The sequence below is a fragment of the Bactrocera latifrons genome, unplaced genomic scaffold (assembly GCF_001853355.1).
Source record: "Bactrocera latifrons isolate USDA-ARS-PBARC rearing strain unplaced genomic scaffold, ASM185335v1 scaffold_32, whole genome shotgun sequence".
Taxonomy (NCBI): domain Eukaryota; kingdom Metazoa; phylum Arthropoda; class Insecta; order Diptera; family Tephritidae; genus Bactrocera; species Bactrocera latifrons.
The window spans coordinates 507,718-526,607 of NW_017536852.1; the positions used below are offsets into that span (position 1 = coordinate 507,718).

An 18,890-nucleotide genomic window follows, 5' to 3' on the forward strand; every position below is an offset into this window, starting at 1 on the left:
AAAAATTTTGAGGTTAGCATCATTTGCGATAGCCACTTTTGTATGAAGGCCACTTACATTTCAAGTTGAAATGTTTTATTGAAAAAACTTTCAACGCATATTTATAATACTACCGCCTATGTAATGCTGACCAGGTAAAGATTTCCTTTTACTAATGTATTACCCTACCTATCACAGTGCCTGAAATTCGTGTTCTTACCTTTTCTTTGTCAATATCATTATAAAAAATATGTGTATGTGTATATTAGATATCATAGAAATTAAATGTATTTTTTTATTAGGTAATCATATTAGCATACTAACACACATACTTATCCGTCTACCTTTATTGTATGCACTTCTGGAAGTTTACACTATTATGAAATGTAATTTTATTATTTTAATATTTACAGAAAAACGTCTAAATAAGTACATTTTTATGTGTGTAACTTAAAAATAATGTTTATAGAATTATTTAACTACGAACAAAAATATGGAAAACAGATGAAAAAATCTTCAAATTTTACTAATCGCATCGGCAATTGATTTAAGGATTTACTAAAGAGCTGATATTCTTTTAATACTCAAATAGTTGATAAAACTAAATATATTTAAACACTTTTAGTGCACTCATATGTGGCATACACATACATGCATAAGTGATGTGCTGATCGCAAATAACTACAACTATCCTCACACTAAACTAACAGCTTTTAAATTGTCTTCATTAATGTCTTTTTCCGTACCATAATACAAATTTATGATATTTATCTTAAATCATACATGTGCATGTATCTAAATACTTTGCTTTACATTTGTAACGTATAAAATTGAAAGTAATACAAAACTTAAAAGTAAAGTAAAAGTAGTACTAGTAACACTTTTTAATCATAGGGATTTACTTTTGGACTTATTAAGATAAACAGCAAATTTATTTACAATTTGATATACTTTGTTGTGATTTTTTTCAAATCTGTGGTCGTGTCCATAGTTCACTCAAATCCTTTGGACGTATTTTACCGATTTCTGAAAGAAAGAACCAGAAAGTAATAACACATGAAAGCAAATAAATTACATGCTAAAACCGACCTACCCAATTGCCCAGGCATTATGCCACTGTCACGTTTAGGCGAAGGCCAGACCATGTCAAAACGCGGTTGTACTGCTAACTGATTTGATTGTGTGGGGCGAAAAGTGGAGCTGCTGCGTAAAAATATAATAAGCATTCGAGAAAATCGACATTTTAACCAACAAACTTCATACTAACCTATAAGGGTGCTTCAAACAGCCGTACACCTCGCGATATCTACCATATAAAGTGCCATAAGAGACACCCAATATACGCGCAGCTTTCTTCATTTCCAATCTTTTGTTCTTTATAGCATCCAATACCTGAAAATAAGTTATTTGAAAAACTGTTATACTCAAAAAACTTATTGACTTGTGCTTAAACTTACGCGTCGTGTGAAGGGCTCCTCCCAGAATTGCGGTCGCCGTCCTTTAGCCAAGTAATCGTCCATTTTGATCACATCTTGCCACTCGGAAATCTCCTCGGTGGTCAAACGCAAATCTGTGCCGTCATACTCTTCCATCTTTATGTCCACATAATCCTGATCGTTGCCATTAGCAGCGCCGGCAGCTCCGACTATTGCGCCGCTTGAAGAACTGGCCGTTGCACCTGTTGCTGTTATGGGAGCCGTCGGCGCATGCACAAAATCATGTGTCATCAATATGCCATGTTCGTTCAATAAATAACCCTCAGGCGCATATTTGCCGTATGGATGTGCGGGATGGTGCAACGACGGAGGTGGCGGCAACGGTAGCGGTGCACTTGGATCACTGGTAATATTTCCGCGCTTATGTGTGCCGCTTGTGGCGGAAGTTGTCGTATTGGCTGCAGCATTGCTAAGCTTGTCCTTAGATTGTCGCACGTTTTCCATTTCTTCCACGGGTTGTGGTACAGTAGCAGCAGCTTTGACCTTTTCTTCCTCCTCTCCGTCAACATTGCCGCCCTTGCATTCCTGTGTTTGATCAGTTATCTCATTTTGTGCGGAATGCTCACGCGACTCACGCTCTTCACGCTTGCGTTCATCATTAATTGAATTGTTGTCGTCGCGTTCCTCGGCACTTGAGCGTTTACGCGTTAGCGAGCGTTCACGTACATGCAACTTGTCACGTTCTTCCGATTGACGTTCCTTACGCTTTCGCACCTCGATTTTTGCCGTGCGTTGTGCTTCTTTGTCGTCTGCCTGATCCAACTTGTGTTCCTTCAATGTTTCGGTGTCTGCGTCACACTCAATGGGGGGTTCATTATCGCCACCGCCACCCACATTTACCTCCAAGTTACTGTTAATCCATTCAGGGTCGGCCTGTGCGTCTTCGTGTTCCAACTCATCCGCTTCGGTATGGAGCTGATGATGGTGCAGTTGGTGTTGTTGTTGTTGTTGCTGTTGACGGTGCAATTGACGCATGCGCTTGTTATGTTGTTGCTGCTGGATGTGTTGGTGATAAGCGGCTGCTGCTGCAACCGAGGTCGACGAGGGCGGCGGTATCGGTGAGATGACAGCAAGCCGACGCTGCTCGTCATTATACTGACGCTGCGCCTCCAAGTATGCTTGGTGATGGTGATGCGCATCCAAATGGCTGCCATACTGTGCTAGTTTCCGGCTGGAAGAGATGAGGAATGTAAATAAGCCAAGGTAGATTAAAAAAAAAATCTGCCAGATTAAACTCACACATTGAAAACGTCATAGGCGTCGTCTAGTGGCGGACGTCCGCGCTTGCGTTTCGGACCCAAATAACTTTCCACCGGCGATGCGGCAGAGGCCGCAGCAGCTGCAGCAGCGGCGGCGGCAGCAACGGCTACCATTGAAGCACTGCTTGTTGGCGGTAGTGGCGTTAGAGTCGGCATGCCTTGTTGCGCATGCGCCTGGTCTTTCGGCGAGGAGAGCTTGCGTTCGCGCGGCAGTCGCTGCGGTGGCATGAAACTGGGTGAACCAACGCGTTGTTGCTCCGGTCGTGTACTGTACATATCCTGTCCGTGTGTCGGTGTGGGTGAGTGAAACTCAGTGGCGGCGGTGGGCAGCGGCGGTCCGTCCTCATCATCGCGAAATGACACTTCCGCCAAACCTTTGATTTTGAGATCATCTGCAGTCTTTAAGAGTGAGGCCAAATTTGCCTGCAAAAAAGTAGATTTTTGTTTTTTTTTTAATTATTCAATTAACAAGTAAGGAAGGGCTAAGGTCGGGTGTCACCGAACATTTTATACTCTCGCATGATAAAGTGATAATCGAGATTTCAGGCGTGGTTGTGAACCGATTTCGCCCATATTTAGTACATGTCATCAGTGTGTTAAGAAAATATTATATACCGAATTTCATTAAAATCGGTTGAGTACTTCCTGAGATATGGTTTTTGGTCCATAAGTGGGCGACGCCACGCCCATTTCAAATTTAAAAAAAAAAGCCTGTATGCAGCTTCCTTCTGACATTTCTTCCGTAAAATTTAGTGTTTCTGACGTTTTTTGTTAGTCGGTTAACGCACTTTTAGTGATTTTCAACATAACCTTTGTATGGGAGGTGGGCGTGGTTATTATCCGATTTCTTCYATTTTTGAACTGTATATGGAAATGCCTAAAAGAAACGACTCTAYACAGTTTGGTTGACATAGCTATAGTAGTTTTCGAGATACGTACAAAAAAGTTAGTCGGGGGCGAGGCCACGCCTACTTTTCCAAAGAAATTACGTCCAAAAATGCCCCTTCCTAACGCGATCCTTTGTGCCAAGTTTCATTTTAATATCTTTATTTATGGCTTAGTTATGACACTTTATAGGTTTTCGGTTTCCGCAATTTTGTGGGCGTTGCAGCCAATTTTGCCCATCTTCGAACTTAACCTTCTTATGGAGCCAAGAAATACGTGTAACAAGTTTCATCATGATATCTCAATTTTTACTCAAGTTACAGCTTGCACGGACGGACGGATGGACGGACAGACAGACATCCGGATTTCAACTCTACTCGTCACCCTGATCACTTTGGTATATATAACCCTATATCTGACTCTTTTAGTTTTAGGACTTACAAACAACCGTTATGTGAACAAAACTATAATACTCTCTTTAGCAACTTTGTTGTGAGAGTATAAAAACACTTGCACTTACGTGTTCCACATTGATTTCGCCTTTATACATAAATTCAATTAGACACTTGACGTCGGCGAATGTGACGTCCTTCATTATGATAATCGGATCGCGTTCACTGGCATAATTGGTGAGCACTGTGTCGAAGAAGCTGCTGCAAGCGCAGAGGACCACGCGGTGTGCGCGTATCAGTTGGCCCTCACAGGCGAGCGTCACATCGCAGAAGCAGCCGCGATCCAGCAGTTGTGAGAACATTGTCTGTAGATTACTATGATGGTATTTCCATCGCAGGCAATATTGCTGTGGCAACATGGTGGCTGTAAGAGGAAAGGAAAGCGTTAAATTATTTTTAAAGGCCTTTGCCGAAAATTTATGTTATTTTAAGTACTAACGGTACTATGTTCGAAATTCTTAAGAATGCCTAAAAGTATGCATTCTAAATATCAAAGATCTATCTATATAAATCAAAACAAAGTCGGGTTAGTTATACCAATTTTAACTCGAGAACGACCGAGCCAACTTTGATGATTCCTGACATTTTGAATACGTCTCCGTCCTAAATAGCAGCATAATTATTAACATGTTGAAAGAACTGACAAAATATATCTAAAAGGTATGCTTCACGGAAAAAATATCTAGTCTAAAATCGCCAGGAGCCAGAAAAATCGGAAACCTTTTATATCTGTCTTCGGAAACACATATTTTTGAAGTTGAACCAAACCAAATTCTAACAATAGGCTTTGACGTCAGTAATGGAAAACATGGCCCCTTTTTATTTGATAGTTTTCAGAACCTATACGAAAACTTTAAGAATATACATATTAGGAACTTTTTCTTCGAAAATCTCTCAAAACAATGATTTTGAGCGAAAATGCACAACATAACTATCATCTTTGATTGAAGAAAAATTGCCAGCCGTGATAATGCCGCAGCAACCCTCTTATATAGCATCTCCGAGTCTTTCACAAACAAAAATTCGGACCTTAGAAAGTTTTTCAAGTAAAAGATAAATAGATCTTAACAAATTATTATATTTTATACCATATATTTCTATCGAGGCTTTCTTACTTAACCTTCGTAGTGGGCTTCAGAAAATTTCTTTCTTTCACCGGTGGACCGGAAGACAAGTTCCTTGCTTTCCGATTAGACCGAGGTACTGTTGTAAGTGTAGGGCTTTCATAGATCCTCAGCGGATCTAGGGAGGACCTTAATCTTGTTAATTTTTGTACACATATTTCTACACTTAGTTTACAAGACATCTTTAGAGATATTATCAGAAATTTGTATGGCTCATTTTCAGAGCTTCTTTTACTCTTTGCGATATGGTATCGGAAGCTTACAATTTTTTACCGAGGAACGTACTTGTTCAGACATATTTTTTCCGTTATTCGGAAACTGACTTGAAATCCAAGTTCTAAGTAACAGTAGTGGCCTTCTGCTAACCCTCCTCCACGGCATCAGCTAAATATGAGACATAAACACTAATAAAAAGTAAAAAAAAAAATATGAAAATGAAAGTGTAATAAAGATCGCTGTGAGCCGTTAGAAGACATTTGAATGGAAGAGGGTTTGAAAAGCCGAAGATATTGCAGTTAGTTGTTCATCCCTCTGTTAATTAAAACTTGTCGGTAGAAGCTGACAATAATGCTTTGAGTACGTGTGTGCCTGAATTATTTTAAAAGTGGGTCAAGAAGTAAAAAACAATACATCCTGGGAAGAACATGTGTACATACTCACATACTTTTATGTAACGGGTGATCCAAGTAGCCTTTTTTTTTTGACAGATCACGCGTGAGTCGTGTCAAGCTTCATGCAGAAAAGAAAATATAGCAGCCGTAGCCGAGAGTGTCGACCGTAGAGAGTCGATTCGCCGCCGTTCGAGCAACTCGGACTGACGTATGGAACGACTAAGCGCGTTTTACGTCGAGATCTTAAATCAGGAATGTTCTTTCGTATGATAATAAACATTCCCCATTAAATTTGAAGTTTCTGTGGCTTTCCTTTAAAAAAGTAGGAAACCTCGAAGTGAATCACTCTTTATATATGTATTTACAAATATATTTCTCTGTGAAAAGCAATGATTACCCTTCTTCCTGACAACAACGGAACACGCAACTAAATTAAATTAAATTCGAAAAAGTAATGGAAAGGGTTCGATTTGGTCAAGCTAAGATTATGAAAAATTCAATGCAACCGAAAAGGAAACTCGACACGCATTATTTATTTTTTTTTTTTTTTGCAATCCTTTTCAAATTTTTTAGTACCGAAAAGAATGCGCAAACTGTCCACCATGTGTCCAAATGCCCAGCGTAGCTCACCAACCACCTCAAGCTTACATACAAACACACATCTCGTAAAATTTTAGCGGAGAAGTATTCGTTGCACCCCCACATTCTTGATATGCAAGAAATTTAGATGAGCTCGAAAAAATTTGAGTTTGCAAAAAATGGAGAAAATAAAAATGAAAAATTTAACATAACCAAATTTTCGTCTGCAAAGAAAAAAGCTGGAAAACGAGGATAGTTTATGGGCAGCCAAAAAAAAAACACAAAGAAAAAAGAAAATATGTGAAAATACCGTAAAATTCGAAAGACAAAATGTAATAAAATGAAATTATAAAAATAAAATGAAGAGGGCAAGGCAAGGCAAGTAAATCGAGGCACTTACAACACCCCAAAAAGGCGTTCGGTTCAAAGAAACTACAGAGTTTTGCGCAGCCATTGTAGAAAGAGTTAATACACACTCACACACACACACACAAAATAACTTTTATATATTACAGTTATGTTTGTACATGCTCAGCGAAGGGTTGACCATAATGTATGTGCATAAAAAGTGAGGTTATAAAATATCGAACGACATCAGCAGGGAACTTACGTTAATAGGGATTGACGCATTTGCGACGAACAACGTCCGCGTCCCAAGCAAGGTTTACGCTGGTAAAAAGAGCACTTTTTATGTGTACATTAAACATACATACATACATACATATGTGCTTATCGTAATGTACATACCTGTTTTATTGCATTATAAATTATGTCATTTTACAAATAAATTCGATTTTATTTCAATGCACTCTTTTATTTGTAATAAGATTCGTCGGCAGATAAGGGTTTACGGGTTTAAAAAAAATCGATTTTTTATTGTCTTATTAAATTCTACCATACCTCTAGAATATTGTCCTAAATTTTCAAGTTGATCCGAGTAATAGTTTCGGAGATACAACCTTGAGAACTTGTGCACTCGAGGCTAGCTAGGCTAAAGTGCGTCGTCTTTAAACACGTTTTTCTCGAAACTGTGTTTTTGAAGTCGTTTGGCAAGATTTCTCGAGAACTAATGAACCGATCTGCATCGGCATAGCAATGGCAGTGTTTAAAATATTTTTTTTTCAAAAATTTCAGAATTTCTTTATTAATATTTCATATTTTATATGAGAATTTTTTTTTTGTAATAAAGGCTGTTTTTTACCCGAGGAAACTCATGCAACCCCTTAAAAAGCTAGCATACCAAAGATGTTTAAAGAAAAATCTTAAAAGTGAGGTTAGAAATTGTCTTGTGTCGGATATTATATATTTTATAACTGAAAAATATTATTCTGATTGTTTTTTATACCAGCAGAAAGCATTCCTGCAGTAACTTCGAGGCATGGTGCCGAAATGGCAGTCCTTGGCCCGAAAAATCCGGCTCCGTTCCGGTTACATAGATCCGTCGTGAGTGTTTAACCCGAAAAGTGTTATTTTGAGGCGGTTAAGCTTATAAATGGTGATTTTCTGTAGAAGTTTTATATCAAATAAATAAACAATATGATTAATGAAATGATACAATTGTTATTATTAGTTCGAATTCCACCGAACATCACCGGACCCCAGTTCTATTTTTGAACCAATCACCATCCGGCTTCATGTCGCCAATAACGAGCGAAATTCTGTTTCCAACTAGTTGGAGAAAGCTGGTTTATAACCATACTTGATATAACCAGCTAAAAGTAGTGTTACGGAGTCAGAACACATGATTTAGGGAGCCAATTAACATATCTACCTCTAAACAACAACCTAAATAAGCTATATATATGAACAACATATGTACTATACTTACATTAATATTCATTCTATAGAAAAATCCCTGGTAACCTTAACTAAACGTAGCACAAAACCCCTTTGGACTGAATATAAAAAAGTTCGATATAAGGAATACACAAAAGAAACAAAAAAAAATCTCGCAATCAAATCGATCCATTCTGAAAGCGTATGGTTACTGGGTTTATCACTTACAGCAACGCCAAGCTGAAACTTCCCTGTCGAATAGGAATAGGAAACGGTAAGCCGACGCAAACGGTGTCCAAGCCAGGACTAACGACCAGGAAGATTTTTCTCTGTGTTTGGTGTTCCTGTTTCGAAACTCTCAATCCGAACTTGCACTTTGAGCATTTGGGCAGTCTGAAGGAAACAATCGATTTTTTATATGTCTTTGCTGAGATTAGCAAGGAATCATCTGCCAAGAGCTGCTCTCCTAGGTGCCTGTACTATGAACATTTGGACCGTCTGAAGGAAGCAATCGCCAGGCCACACAACACGGTAGAGAGTCGCCAAAAGCTCCGAGAGTTTAGTTGGAAGCACCAAGGATCATCTTGTCTATGGCGAATGACTTTGCTGCTGAAAAATTTGCACCAAAAGAAGCCTGTGAAAATCCAATTTTTTGCGGAAGAGGAGGGTTCATATGAGAGTTACAGTTTGGAATTGCATTCAAATTGACATAAAGCAGTATATTTTTGACTTTAATGGGATTAATTGAAGTATTTTAAGTCACATTTTCAATTTAATGTAACAATGATGGATTTCTTCTTAGGTCGATCTGCCATCTCGAAGATCGCACGTGTACTATTATATAGTATGTAGTACTTTGTGACACCATAGAAAAGAAGAACTCCTGTGTTCGAACTATAAATTAACAAAACGCATTGTAGCCAATATAAATTTGCCGAAGCGTTTAATTTCCATTCCCGCCAGCTCGGTGGTATGTCTGAAGGTATGCGCTCCCAAGCGCTTAAGTCTTGACCTCACAACCATGGGACAATCAAGAAGGAAGTTTGAGTTGTTTCCAGCTCACCTTCTTCCATAAAGCTTCTGCAAATGGCATCTGATAGACTTACTGCGCGGATACCACTAGCACAATGGTTCGTTAAAAGCCCCAAACCGATGACCAAGCTTACGCGATCAGCTATTTAGTAGTAGAAAGCAAGAGGATACGAGAACATCAATCCACTCCCATTCTAACGATGGCGGTTCTAGAGTACATTTTCATGCTATCGCATCAGCTTCACAGTTTCCTGTGATTCCCCTGTGGCCTGACACCCATACCAGTCTTATCTAGGAACTTTGAAATTGAATTTGATATGGAACTCCTAACAGTAGACCGCTCCACCAACCTTATTTTATGGTTCGAAGCATGAGTTTCGCAAATAGCTTCATATCTCCGAGACGCTTCGAGTTGATGTGGAACAAACTTCCGAAAGTGACAGTTTTGATTGCGCCAGTGCCAATTCCAGGAGGAACCGTTTAATTACACATTGAGAACAAAACTATCCAGCGTAGATTAACTATTCATAGCAACTTTCATATACAAACGTTTCAAGTCATACATGAAGGCTTGATGAGTTAAAGTTCAATGGATTAAAAACGTGATAAATCACTGACTTCATTTGATATTTTGTTTTTCAGATATTCAGAAGTTATCTTCCAGAATTGTCGCAATAAGTCAACTTTTGAAATCATACCTTTCATGCAAATCAAGGAAAATTTAAGTCGCAACTTTAAAGCTTTAATCCCCCCTAAAGTTATGAGCAAGCGACCGGAAAAAGAACTGCTGCGTTTTAATTAATTATAAATTTTATATCAGTTAACTCGACCAACAATGCTGAATTTAATCAAAATAAATACTTCGGTTTTTTTCCTCTGTGCGAACGCTTCCGCCTTAAGCAAGTTTCTTTTGGCTGATTTTAAGTGAATGGAAATTAAAAATAATATTAAAAAAAAAAAAAATGGGAAGTGAGCAAAAATAAAATGAAATTTGCATCCATACTTTGTGTTTAATATAAAATTTCACAGAAAGATAAATAATATCAACAACAAATAAAAGGATGGCAAAAAGCGGAATGCAGCCGGCCAGCAACTGTGCAAGTAGCGAAAAGCGAAAATGTGAAAAGTGCAATTTACGGTTGCCGTGTGAGAAAAAATTAATTAAAAATAAAAATGGCCGCGGCCATGTTGTTGTTGTTTTTTTTATTGTTTTTGTTTTCAACAGAATTTTATGATTGCAAAATGAACTTTTGGACCGTTCGCGAAACGCCAACAGGGTAATCGCTGGCAACACACGCCCACACACTAGCATGCTCTTCAATACACACTTATGTAGGGATGTGAACGCATGTATGTATGTGTGTATGTGCCTGTAAAAGCGCATAAATACAAACGCCACAACAGCGGTTGGCGGGGCAACGCGAAATGTACGCATAAACCTTCGAATTTTTTAATTTGCATTTTTTATTAATTTTTTTGCCACACACAAATATACATACATAAACATGTATATATGCGTATTCATACATGCAACGTGGTTTATATGTTAATTTTTTTGTAGTTGTTATTATTGTTGTTAAGGATTTTCGCATTTCTTTGTTTCTTATTATTCACTCGTCTTTCGCATTTTTATGACGTTAATGAATAAGGATGCGTACGCACAAGCACACCTTTGTACACACAAATGCACATGTACACGCATACATACATATGCATACACATTATAACATATGTAAAATGAAAATAATGCTATCGAAATTTGCATACATACATATATATGTACATATGTAACCATAAGTGAATTCAAAATGTATACGTATACAGACTCACAAACACACATACAGTTGTGTTCATGAAAATAGTACTGCAACAGCTTCTTATATTCAAAGACGTGTAAAAACATATACTGACTTGCCAAATCAACAACAGTCGTGATTATTTTGGTAGAATAGATCAGCTCTGAGAGTATACAAGGCAGTACCCGCCGCTGGAAGCAGAAGAAGAAGAAGAATCCACTTGGAATCTCCTATTGGCACCAAACATCGAAACGGAAGAACAAAACAACTGGCGCGCTGTTGTAAATTCGGTATCTACGCCAATTTAAGAAGAAGAAGAAAGTCACTTGAACTATAAAAACGAAAAAAATCCCGTTCCTTTTCTTTCGCTGACTTTTTAATAACGCATTTTTGTATTTTCCGAAAAATAAGCTCCTCATTAAAATATTAGTGCTGTTGCATAAAAAAAATTACTGAAGCAATTTCGAGCAATCGTACCGAGTTGGCAGTCCATAGCCGGTTGAAAATATGGGTACGTTCCGGTTACTTAGACCCGACTGCGCTGGGAGCGGTGTACGACCAAAGGTCGATAAATCAAATAATTATTAGAAAACTGCGTTAAATTTATGTATTTAAGGAATTTAATAATTTACCGAAGCAATTTTTTTGAAATCCCAGTGCTATTTCCTTAGTTGTTAGAAGGAGACAATATTCTATGGAGAAGTGAGAACTGATAAAGAAGCTAAAGAAACGAGAGAGAACATACAGGGATTCGAAGCTATAGTGGGAATACAGCTGCGCAATGATATGCACTGCTGGAGAATATAATGAAAAATCGAACAGTCATGGGCGCAAATCTAAATAAATCAATATTAGGAAACAGACAGATCATATGATTTTTAAAAAACATGCCCAAAGCATCCTCAAAATTTATTTAAGCTCGTCGTTTACTACTCTTACAAATTGTACGAGACAATTTAAGAAGAAATTGAATTGAAAAAATTCCCACGAAAGTAACTTTTTTGACAAAAAAAACAAGTGACTGCAAGAATAAAGTTCGCAAACGGACATTTTAATTGGCCATCTATCTATCAAATGGCGGAACATAGTATGTAGTGATGAAAGCAAAAATGTATTTTTTGATTTTTTGGAAGCAATATCATAAAGTATCCAAGCACATAATATCATTCCAGGTACACTTCGAAAACTATTCCACATGGTGATCTGGGCATAATGGCATGGGCTTGCTTTTCGCACCATGGTGTCGATGACAGATGGAAAATGCCTATAAAAAAGTCATTTGAGCTGGATAACGGTCCAAAACATAATCAAAAATGTAATAGAATATATGTAACTTCATGGTATTTAAAAAATGGGTCGAAATTTACATGTACTCTAAAAAAAGAAGGTTTTTGATCTACACGAAAAAGGCAAATCCGAGTCAGATTGGCAAAATTATGAATTGTGTGAGATATTATGGCTGAAATGAAAAAGTGGAATATGGGTTAAGCGTTTCCAGTATACTTGTAAGAAACATCTCAATGATGGTCAATTGTTTGGACGAATGAGTCGAAAAAACCATTCCTGTTCAAAGGAAACATAAAACCGCGGCAGAGCTTTGCTAAAGAACATTTGGAAAATTGCGTCAAATTTTGGAAAAAATTACTTTGTAGCGATGAAATAAAGCTGAAATCGCCACAATCGTCGTTAAGCACGGCGGTGGTAGCGTGATAGTCTGTGGACCGTTTTTCTAGTGAGCCATGGGGGAGCATAGATGGTAAAATGAACTAATTTTCATACCTCAAAATTCTCAATGACAATGAGCCACAGTCATGCGTTTGCGTCCTGAGCTGATCAGCGCAAAGTCACGATGAAAAGCCCACTAAAAAAAATTTATGGAGCGATGTTAAGATGCAGATTGCATAGAAACGAAAATATTCCAAAAATCTGAAAGACTTTGGACTGACTTCTAAACGGCATAATAAGCATGATAATAAACGATTTCCATCGAATTTGTAGTTTTTGTTTTTTTAGCTAAAAATTACTTTTAAATTTTATCGAATTAGTAGTTTTTATTTATAATTTATTATTATATTTGTATTATAGTTAAAACCCATCAGCGCTGCCATTTTCTTGAACATAACTGTACATACTTACTCTCACACACAAGCGGGGCGGCAAGCGGTCTTCACATTAAATCAAGAACCCACCACTTTTCGTTTTTGCCAATTTTCCTCACCAAAGAAAATTTACAAATTAAATTCGCGCGAAATTTTCTGCATTTTTATTTATGCTTTAAAATGCGCACACATGTACATAAACACACATACATGCAGGCGAACATAGCGTAAGGACAAGGGGCGGCCAAAAAAGGTAGCGCCGCACATTATATGGGCCAAAGATAGCAAGTGCCATGCAGCAAGCGCAGTATAACGGTAAAGGATAATGAAAAAAATCAAAAGCTCCGTGTCTGCGAATATGCAGCAACAGCGCTACGCTGGCTTGACGGTGCGGGGCTGGCGCCATGCTGTGCTCGGGCGTTAATAAAAATTCGTCCTCATTTCCTGCAACAAGAAATAATTTATTTCTTTTTTATTTTCGCATTTTCGTTTGTTATTTTCTCAGATCTCAGAATTTTTTATCATCATCAGCATCTCGCTTTTTATGCGCCGATTTTATTTTTATATATTTTTCGCAACGCTCGTGCTTTATTTCAGTACCCCATCCCTTCGCCTTCTTCGTATGCTTTTAAGTTTTGCTTATTTTCGCTCGGTTTTATTGTGTTGCTCGGCAAGCGGCGGCTAACTATTTGAAGAAAATCTGCGCTGTGCGAAGTCGGAGAAAAAGCGCGCCCCTTTTCCATTTATTTTCCTGTATAATTTGAGTGTTTCGAATTCTTGTCCTGCCGCGCGCAATTTTCCACTTCAATTTTTTTATTTTTATTTTTCATTGTTTGTTTTTGTAAATGCAATTTTATATTTCGCAGAAAATCAGTGTAATTAAAATGGAAAATAAACAAAAGTCAGAACGCAAGGAAATAAAGGTAATAAGAAGATGCTTTCAAGTAGTGGTTTATTCAAGAGTAAACAGAACTGGTTTCAATATATTTTCTTTTGTTTTTTTCAAATATCTACAAAATATGGCATTTGTAATATTCTAAAATTCAGAAAATTTCGGAACATTTTATATTGGCGTTTCTATGCTTAATCGGGTATAAATAATAAATATGTACTATACTTTTCTTTTATTTATTTATTTGAATAATATTTTTTAAACAGTTGGCAACTATTCAAAAAAATATATTCCAGATCTCGGCTTTTTCTCATTTTTTAGAAATAAATCAATCATTTATTATTATTTAAAATTTGAAACAAGTGGCAACCCTCATCAAAAATTAAATTTAATAATTCAAAAAAGATTCGCCGTTTACATGAATATAGTACACATAATTTATTTATTATAATTGAATTTAAAATTTGAAAAAGGTGGCAGCCCTCATCACAAATTAATTTTTATAATTAAAAAAATATTCGCAGTTTACTTGAACACAGTATACATATGTACATATATGTATAAATTATTTATTATTATTGAATTTAAAATTTGAAAAAGGTGAGAATGGTTCTCAAAAATATATTTTTATGTTAAATTTCTCAGCCCACAACACGATAAGTTTATATATGTATATGTATGTACATATGTACATATGTATGCATGTACATATTTTAGTAATTTTTCTGTTTTTAAAGTTCCCAACTACCATCAATTCCTAACTAGACGCTTCAAATTTTAATATTGAAAATTATTTTTTAAAGAGGTGGCAATGCTTTATAAAAAAATATATTCTCAGTTTCATATTTTTTGCACTTTTACAAATTGGTGTACAAAATTAAAATTTCAAACAGGTGGCAACTCTTCTCAAAAATATTTTTAAAGACTCAATTTTCAAACCCTACAATACGAAAAGTTTTTAAAGTTGCGAACTCCTGGCAATGCCTATTAAAATTTAAAATAAGTTCATCTAGAAACTTCCTGAATTTTTTTAACAGGTGGCAACTCTTTATAAAAAAATATTCTCAATTTAATATTTTTGACATTTTTTACAAATAAATATATCCTGTATATTATTTCGTATAAGTAAAATTAAAATTTTAAATAGGTGGCAACGCTGTTCAATAAGATTTTTAAATATACAATTTTCTATCATTACAACATGCAATATTAGTAATTTTTTATATATTTTTTTTTAGAAAATTTCTAAGCTTGCCCAGTCTTAGAAACCACTCTCAAAATATGTTTATCTACAACTTTCACTACTACACTACTTCAACGATTGTTATTATTGTTGTAGCGGCAGAAAATATTCGTCAAATAATTGTGCGGCATTTTGCGGAGGAGACTGTCTTTGGCCGGAGGAAAATACAGGACTGTTTCGATTATGTAGTGCCGACTGTAAGGGTACTTCTTCTCAGTGCTGCTAGATTGAGGATGTCAACAGCTGCAGAAAGAATATGGCTTCAAAATGCTGTTTTAACTTCGAAAACATTTTTAAAATTCAGATTTCAGAATTCAGACTCAGTTTCAGTCACTTAGTAGCACTGTTTCACACGATTAGAAACTCAATTATTTTTTGTGGTATTTTAAGCGAAGAGCGCTTAACTCCAGCAGATCCGAAAAATTTTTACTTTCGACTTTGCTTTTCAATTTTATATCAAGAACCCACAATAACTCCACTAATTAATTTTTTCAACACTCCTCGCCTTATTTCCACATAAAATTCAACACGCCGAGTTTAAAAATTAAAAAAAGAAACGCCATAAATTAACCCTTCACCTTACTTAACCCTTTTTGCCAGGCATTTCTTTCAAACCAACGGTTTCTTCGGCCCCAACCAAATGCTTGCCGGCACAAGTAACCCAATTAACTTTTCCACATAAAATATCCTTGCCACGACTGCCTCCACGTATTAAGCCGCACTAAAATGTACCTGGCTAACTGTATATTATACATATATATTTTTTACACACATTAATATGCAGAGCGGTGTTACCAAGCTAAACCGAGCAGCTGAAATCTTTCGCAACTAACAACATTGCTTTCGAAATTTCCTTTGCGCAAAATTTAATGCAATTTCACATATTTTTACTTTTTGCATATTTTTTTATTTGATTTAAAATATTTTCGTATTTTTATTTTTATTTTTTTTTTTTTTGAAGTTTTTTGCTTTTACGCTATTTTTATCGCTCGCCATTTTCCCAACTTTGCCTCCTTTTATCGCAAATATCAAATTTTTTACGCCATGCCATTAAGACCCTTGGCTACGTCCACGAATATAATATCGTGAAGCTTTATTTTTTTTTTTATTAAAATTAAAGAAAAAAATTATCTCTATAAAAAGTATTCTGAAAAAGGGAGTTGTGAACATAAATGGCAAGTAAAAAAGCGGCAAGAGCGTGATTGCCAACAAAAAAGTTACACAGCAACAGCAAAAAATTTTTATATCCAGCAACAAAAAAAAATAAATATATAGCAGCAACAACAAATGCAAACTGTGTATAAAGCAACAAAAACTATGCACAAGTACAACAAAAATGTATGTATATAACAACAACAAATTTATATATCATCAACAAAAACGAAAATTCAAATAAAAACATTTTCCATTTTCTTCGAAATTATATATTTACAAAAAGCGTTATACAATAACAAAAACAAGGACCTTGCTCACACATGCATGCTTGTATGTTCACGACAACGTTTGCAGTTTCGGTATACAAGCACATGCATATACATATGTACATATGTATAAGTATATACGTGCATACATACAAATGTCCGTATACATGGATACAAACATACATATGCATTTGTAAGTTCACATGTGTTTGTAGTTCAACCGCCCCGAAAACCTTCCTCTTGTGCGCTGTCAAAAAACTTCTTAGCCCACTTTTTATAGCGGGTTTTTTGAACCCACACCCATACACAAATAATAAACACACACATACTATCATATATAACGTCGTATGGCGTTACATTGCTACTGACATATGTATACATAAACATACATACGTTTGTATATTAACTTGGCTCTTTTACAATAATATCACACATACCAACAAGTTTCACACCTACACACATACAGAGCCATAAAAATTTCATCCATACACTGCGCTGTACCATTCGTCATTATCCACATACATTTTGAAGCTTTAAAATAAAAATTAAAATAAAAGAAAATTGTAAAAAAAAAAAATATATAAAAGATTTTCCCGCCACGACACACATACACATGTATTTATGTATGTATGTACATGCCAGTGTGTATAAGTGCAATGACAGGACAGCGGGAAGGACATCGACGTATGGTTTTTTGAAAGCCTCGAATACAGCGAAAGCCAGTCCCCTCCCTCTCCGATTCACACACCCTCACAAATCCAAGTCAACATTTTTATGCATCCATCTACATACATGCTCGCGCTTCTTCTAGCCGTTTCTTTTGGCTGTGCGCTCGTCATGCCAAAGTGGAAAAAGGAAAATATTTCGCTGTTCCTTTTTATATTTCACATTTTCCCTCCATTTTCCATTTTCAATTTTATTTATTTTATTTTTATTATTTTTTGTGCATTCCTGGCGTCGCACCCAACTCACATTTCCTTGACTCCGCGTGCACAGCACTCAAATAGTGAATGAAAAAGCTCTTCGGAAGCGCGGGCACATTGAACGAGACGAGCGAGGACGACGAGTCTGCTGATATGTGTGTGTGGGCAAGTGTATGTGTGTGTTGGACATGAAAAGGTTGGCGCGCTGCAAGTATAAAAATAAATAATAAAAGCTGAAAAACAGTAAAAACCAAAATAAGAAACAAAAAATGGGCATTACAGCTACAACAAAAACAACAACAACAAAGAGACAACAGCAGCAAGTGGAAGAACAAGAGCGAAAAGCAAAAGCAGCATAACGACCGTTTCGACTTTATTGCTGCTGCTGTTGTTGTTGTTGCTGCTGCTGTTGTTGTTGTTGCTGCTACTGCCATTGTTGTCGCTATTATTATGATTTTTCTTGCTGTTGTTGTTGTTTTTGTCGACGTTATTGCTATTTGTGCCGTTGCTGTTATATTTTATTTCTCCAGTTGTAATTTTTTACTTGGCATTTTTGCCAACGCTCCTGAGCGCTTTTGTTGTTCTTCTTATTTTGTTGTTGTTGTTGTTGTTTTATCCATTTCGTATTCTTCCTCACTCTCTTGGCCGACGTTTTTTGCCTTGCATTTTTCCACTTTTTCTGCTTCACTCATTTGGCGCATTTTATTTGTGTGTCTTATTTTTGTTGTTGCTATTGTTGTGTTGGTAAATTTATTTATTTTTATTTTATTTCCGTTTGTTATTTTTTTTTGCTGTAAAATATCGATTTTAACGTCAACATATAATGAAAGGTGCACTCTTTTATTAAAAAAAAAAACGTATTACAATGTGTGCCGATGGGGACAGGGTGCGGGCATTGCATCATATACCATGGCGAAGCATGGAAAATTGTCGCAGAAAAAGCTGTCGAATGGCGAAGTTCGGAAAATATGCCATTTTCCAACGAAGCGATTTAATAATAATAAAAAAATAAATATATGTATATAATTATGTATGCATAAATATATCATAAGGTATATGGATAATCAGTTATGTATAATATATGCACGTATGTACATATGTATATGCAATATTATATATTATATTAGGTTGTCAAAAAAAGTCTTGCGGTATTTTTGCGGCATTTTTATTGAATTTTCAATTGTTCATAACATTTTTTTTGATGACTCATGCTTAGCTCTTGACCGATGCTATGGCTGCTACTATGCCGGTCTCTTTCGACCAATTCAACGATTTCATCGCAATTTTCGACGACAAGCCTTCCGGAGCGTGGCGCATCTTAGA

General features: G+C 36.3%; 1 protein-coding gene across 8 annotated transcripts in view; it reads right to left on the reverse strand.

Moving 5' to 3' along the window:
• Positions 1-855: 855 nt before the first annotated feature.
• The window catches only part of LOC108971063 (longitudinals lacking protein, isoforms J/P/Q/S/Z), a 64,073-nt gene continuing 46,038 nt past the window's right edge, over positions 856-18,890 (reverse strand). For 6 of the 8 annotated variants that reach the window (XM_018936876.1, XM_018936880.1, XM_018936878.1 and 3 more), the window contains 6 exons: positions 4,140-4,435; positions 2,715-3,157; positions 1,437-2,646; positions 1,247-1,371; positions 1,073-1,182; positions 856-1,005 (listed from right to left, as the gene is read on the reverse strand). In XM_018936876.1, coding sequence (XP_018792421.1) covers positions 947-1,005; positions 1,073-1,182; positions 1,247-1,371; positions 1,437-2,646; positions 2,715-3,157; positions 4,140-4,430 — 2,238 coding nt within the window. In that variant the 5' untranslated portion in view covers positions 4,431-4,435 and the 3' untranslated portion in view covers positions 856-946. Of the gene's footprint in view, positions 1,006-1,068; positions 1,183-1,246; positions 1,372-1,436; positions 2,647-2,714; positions 3,158-4,139; positions 4,436-18,890 lie in introns of all 8 variants that reach the window. The other 2 variants (XM_018936882.1, XM_018936881.1) reach the window with 2 other exon arrangements.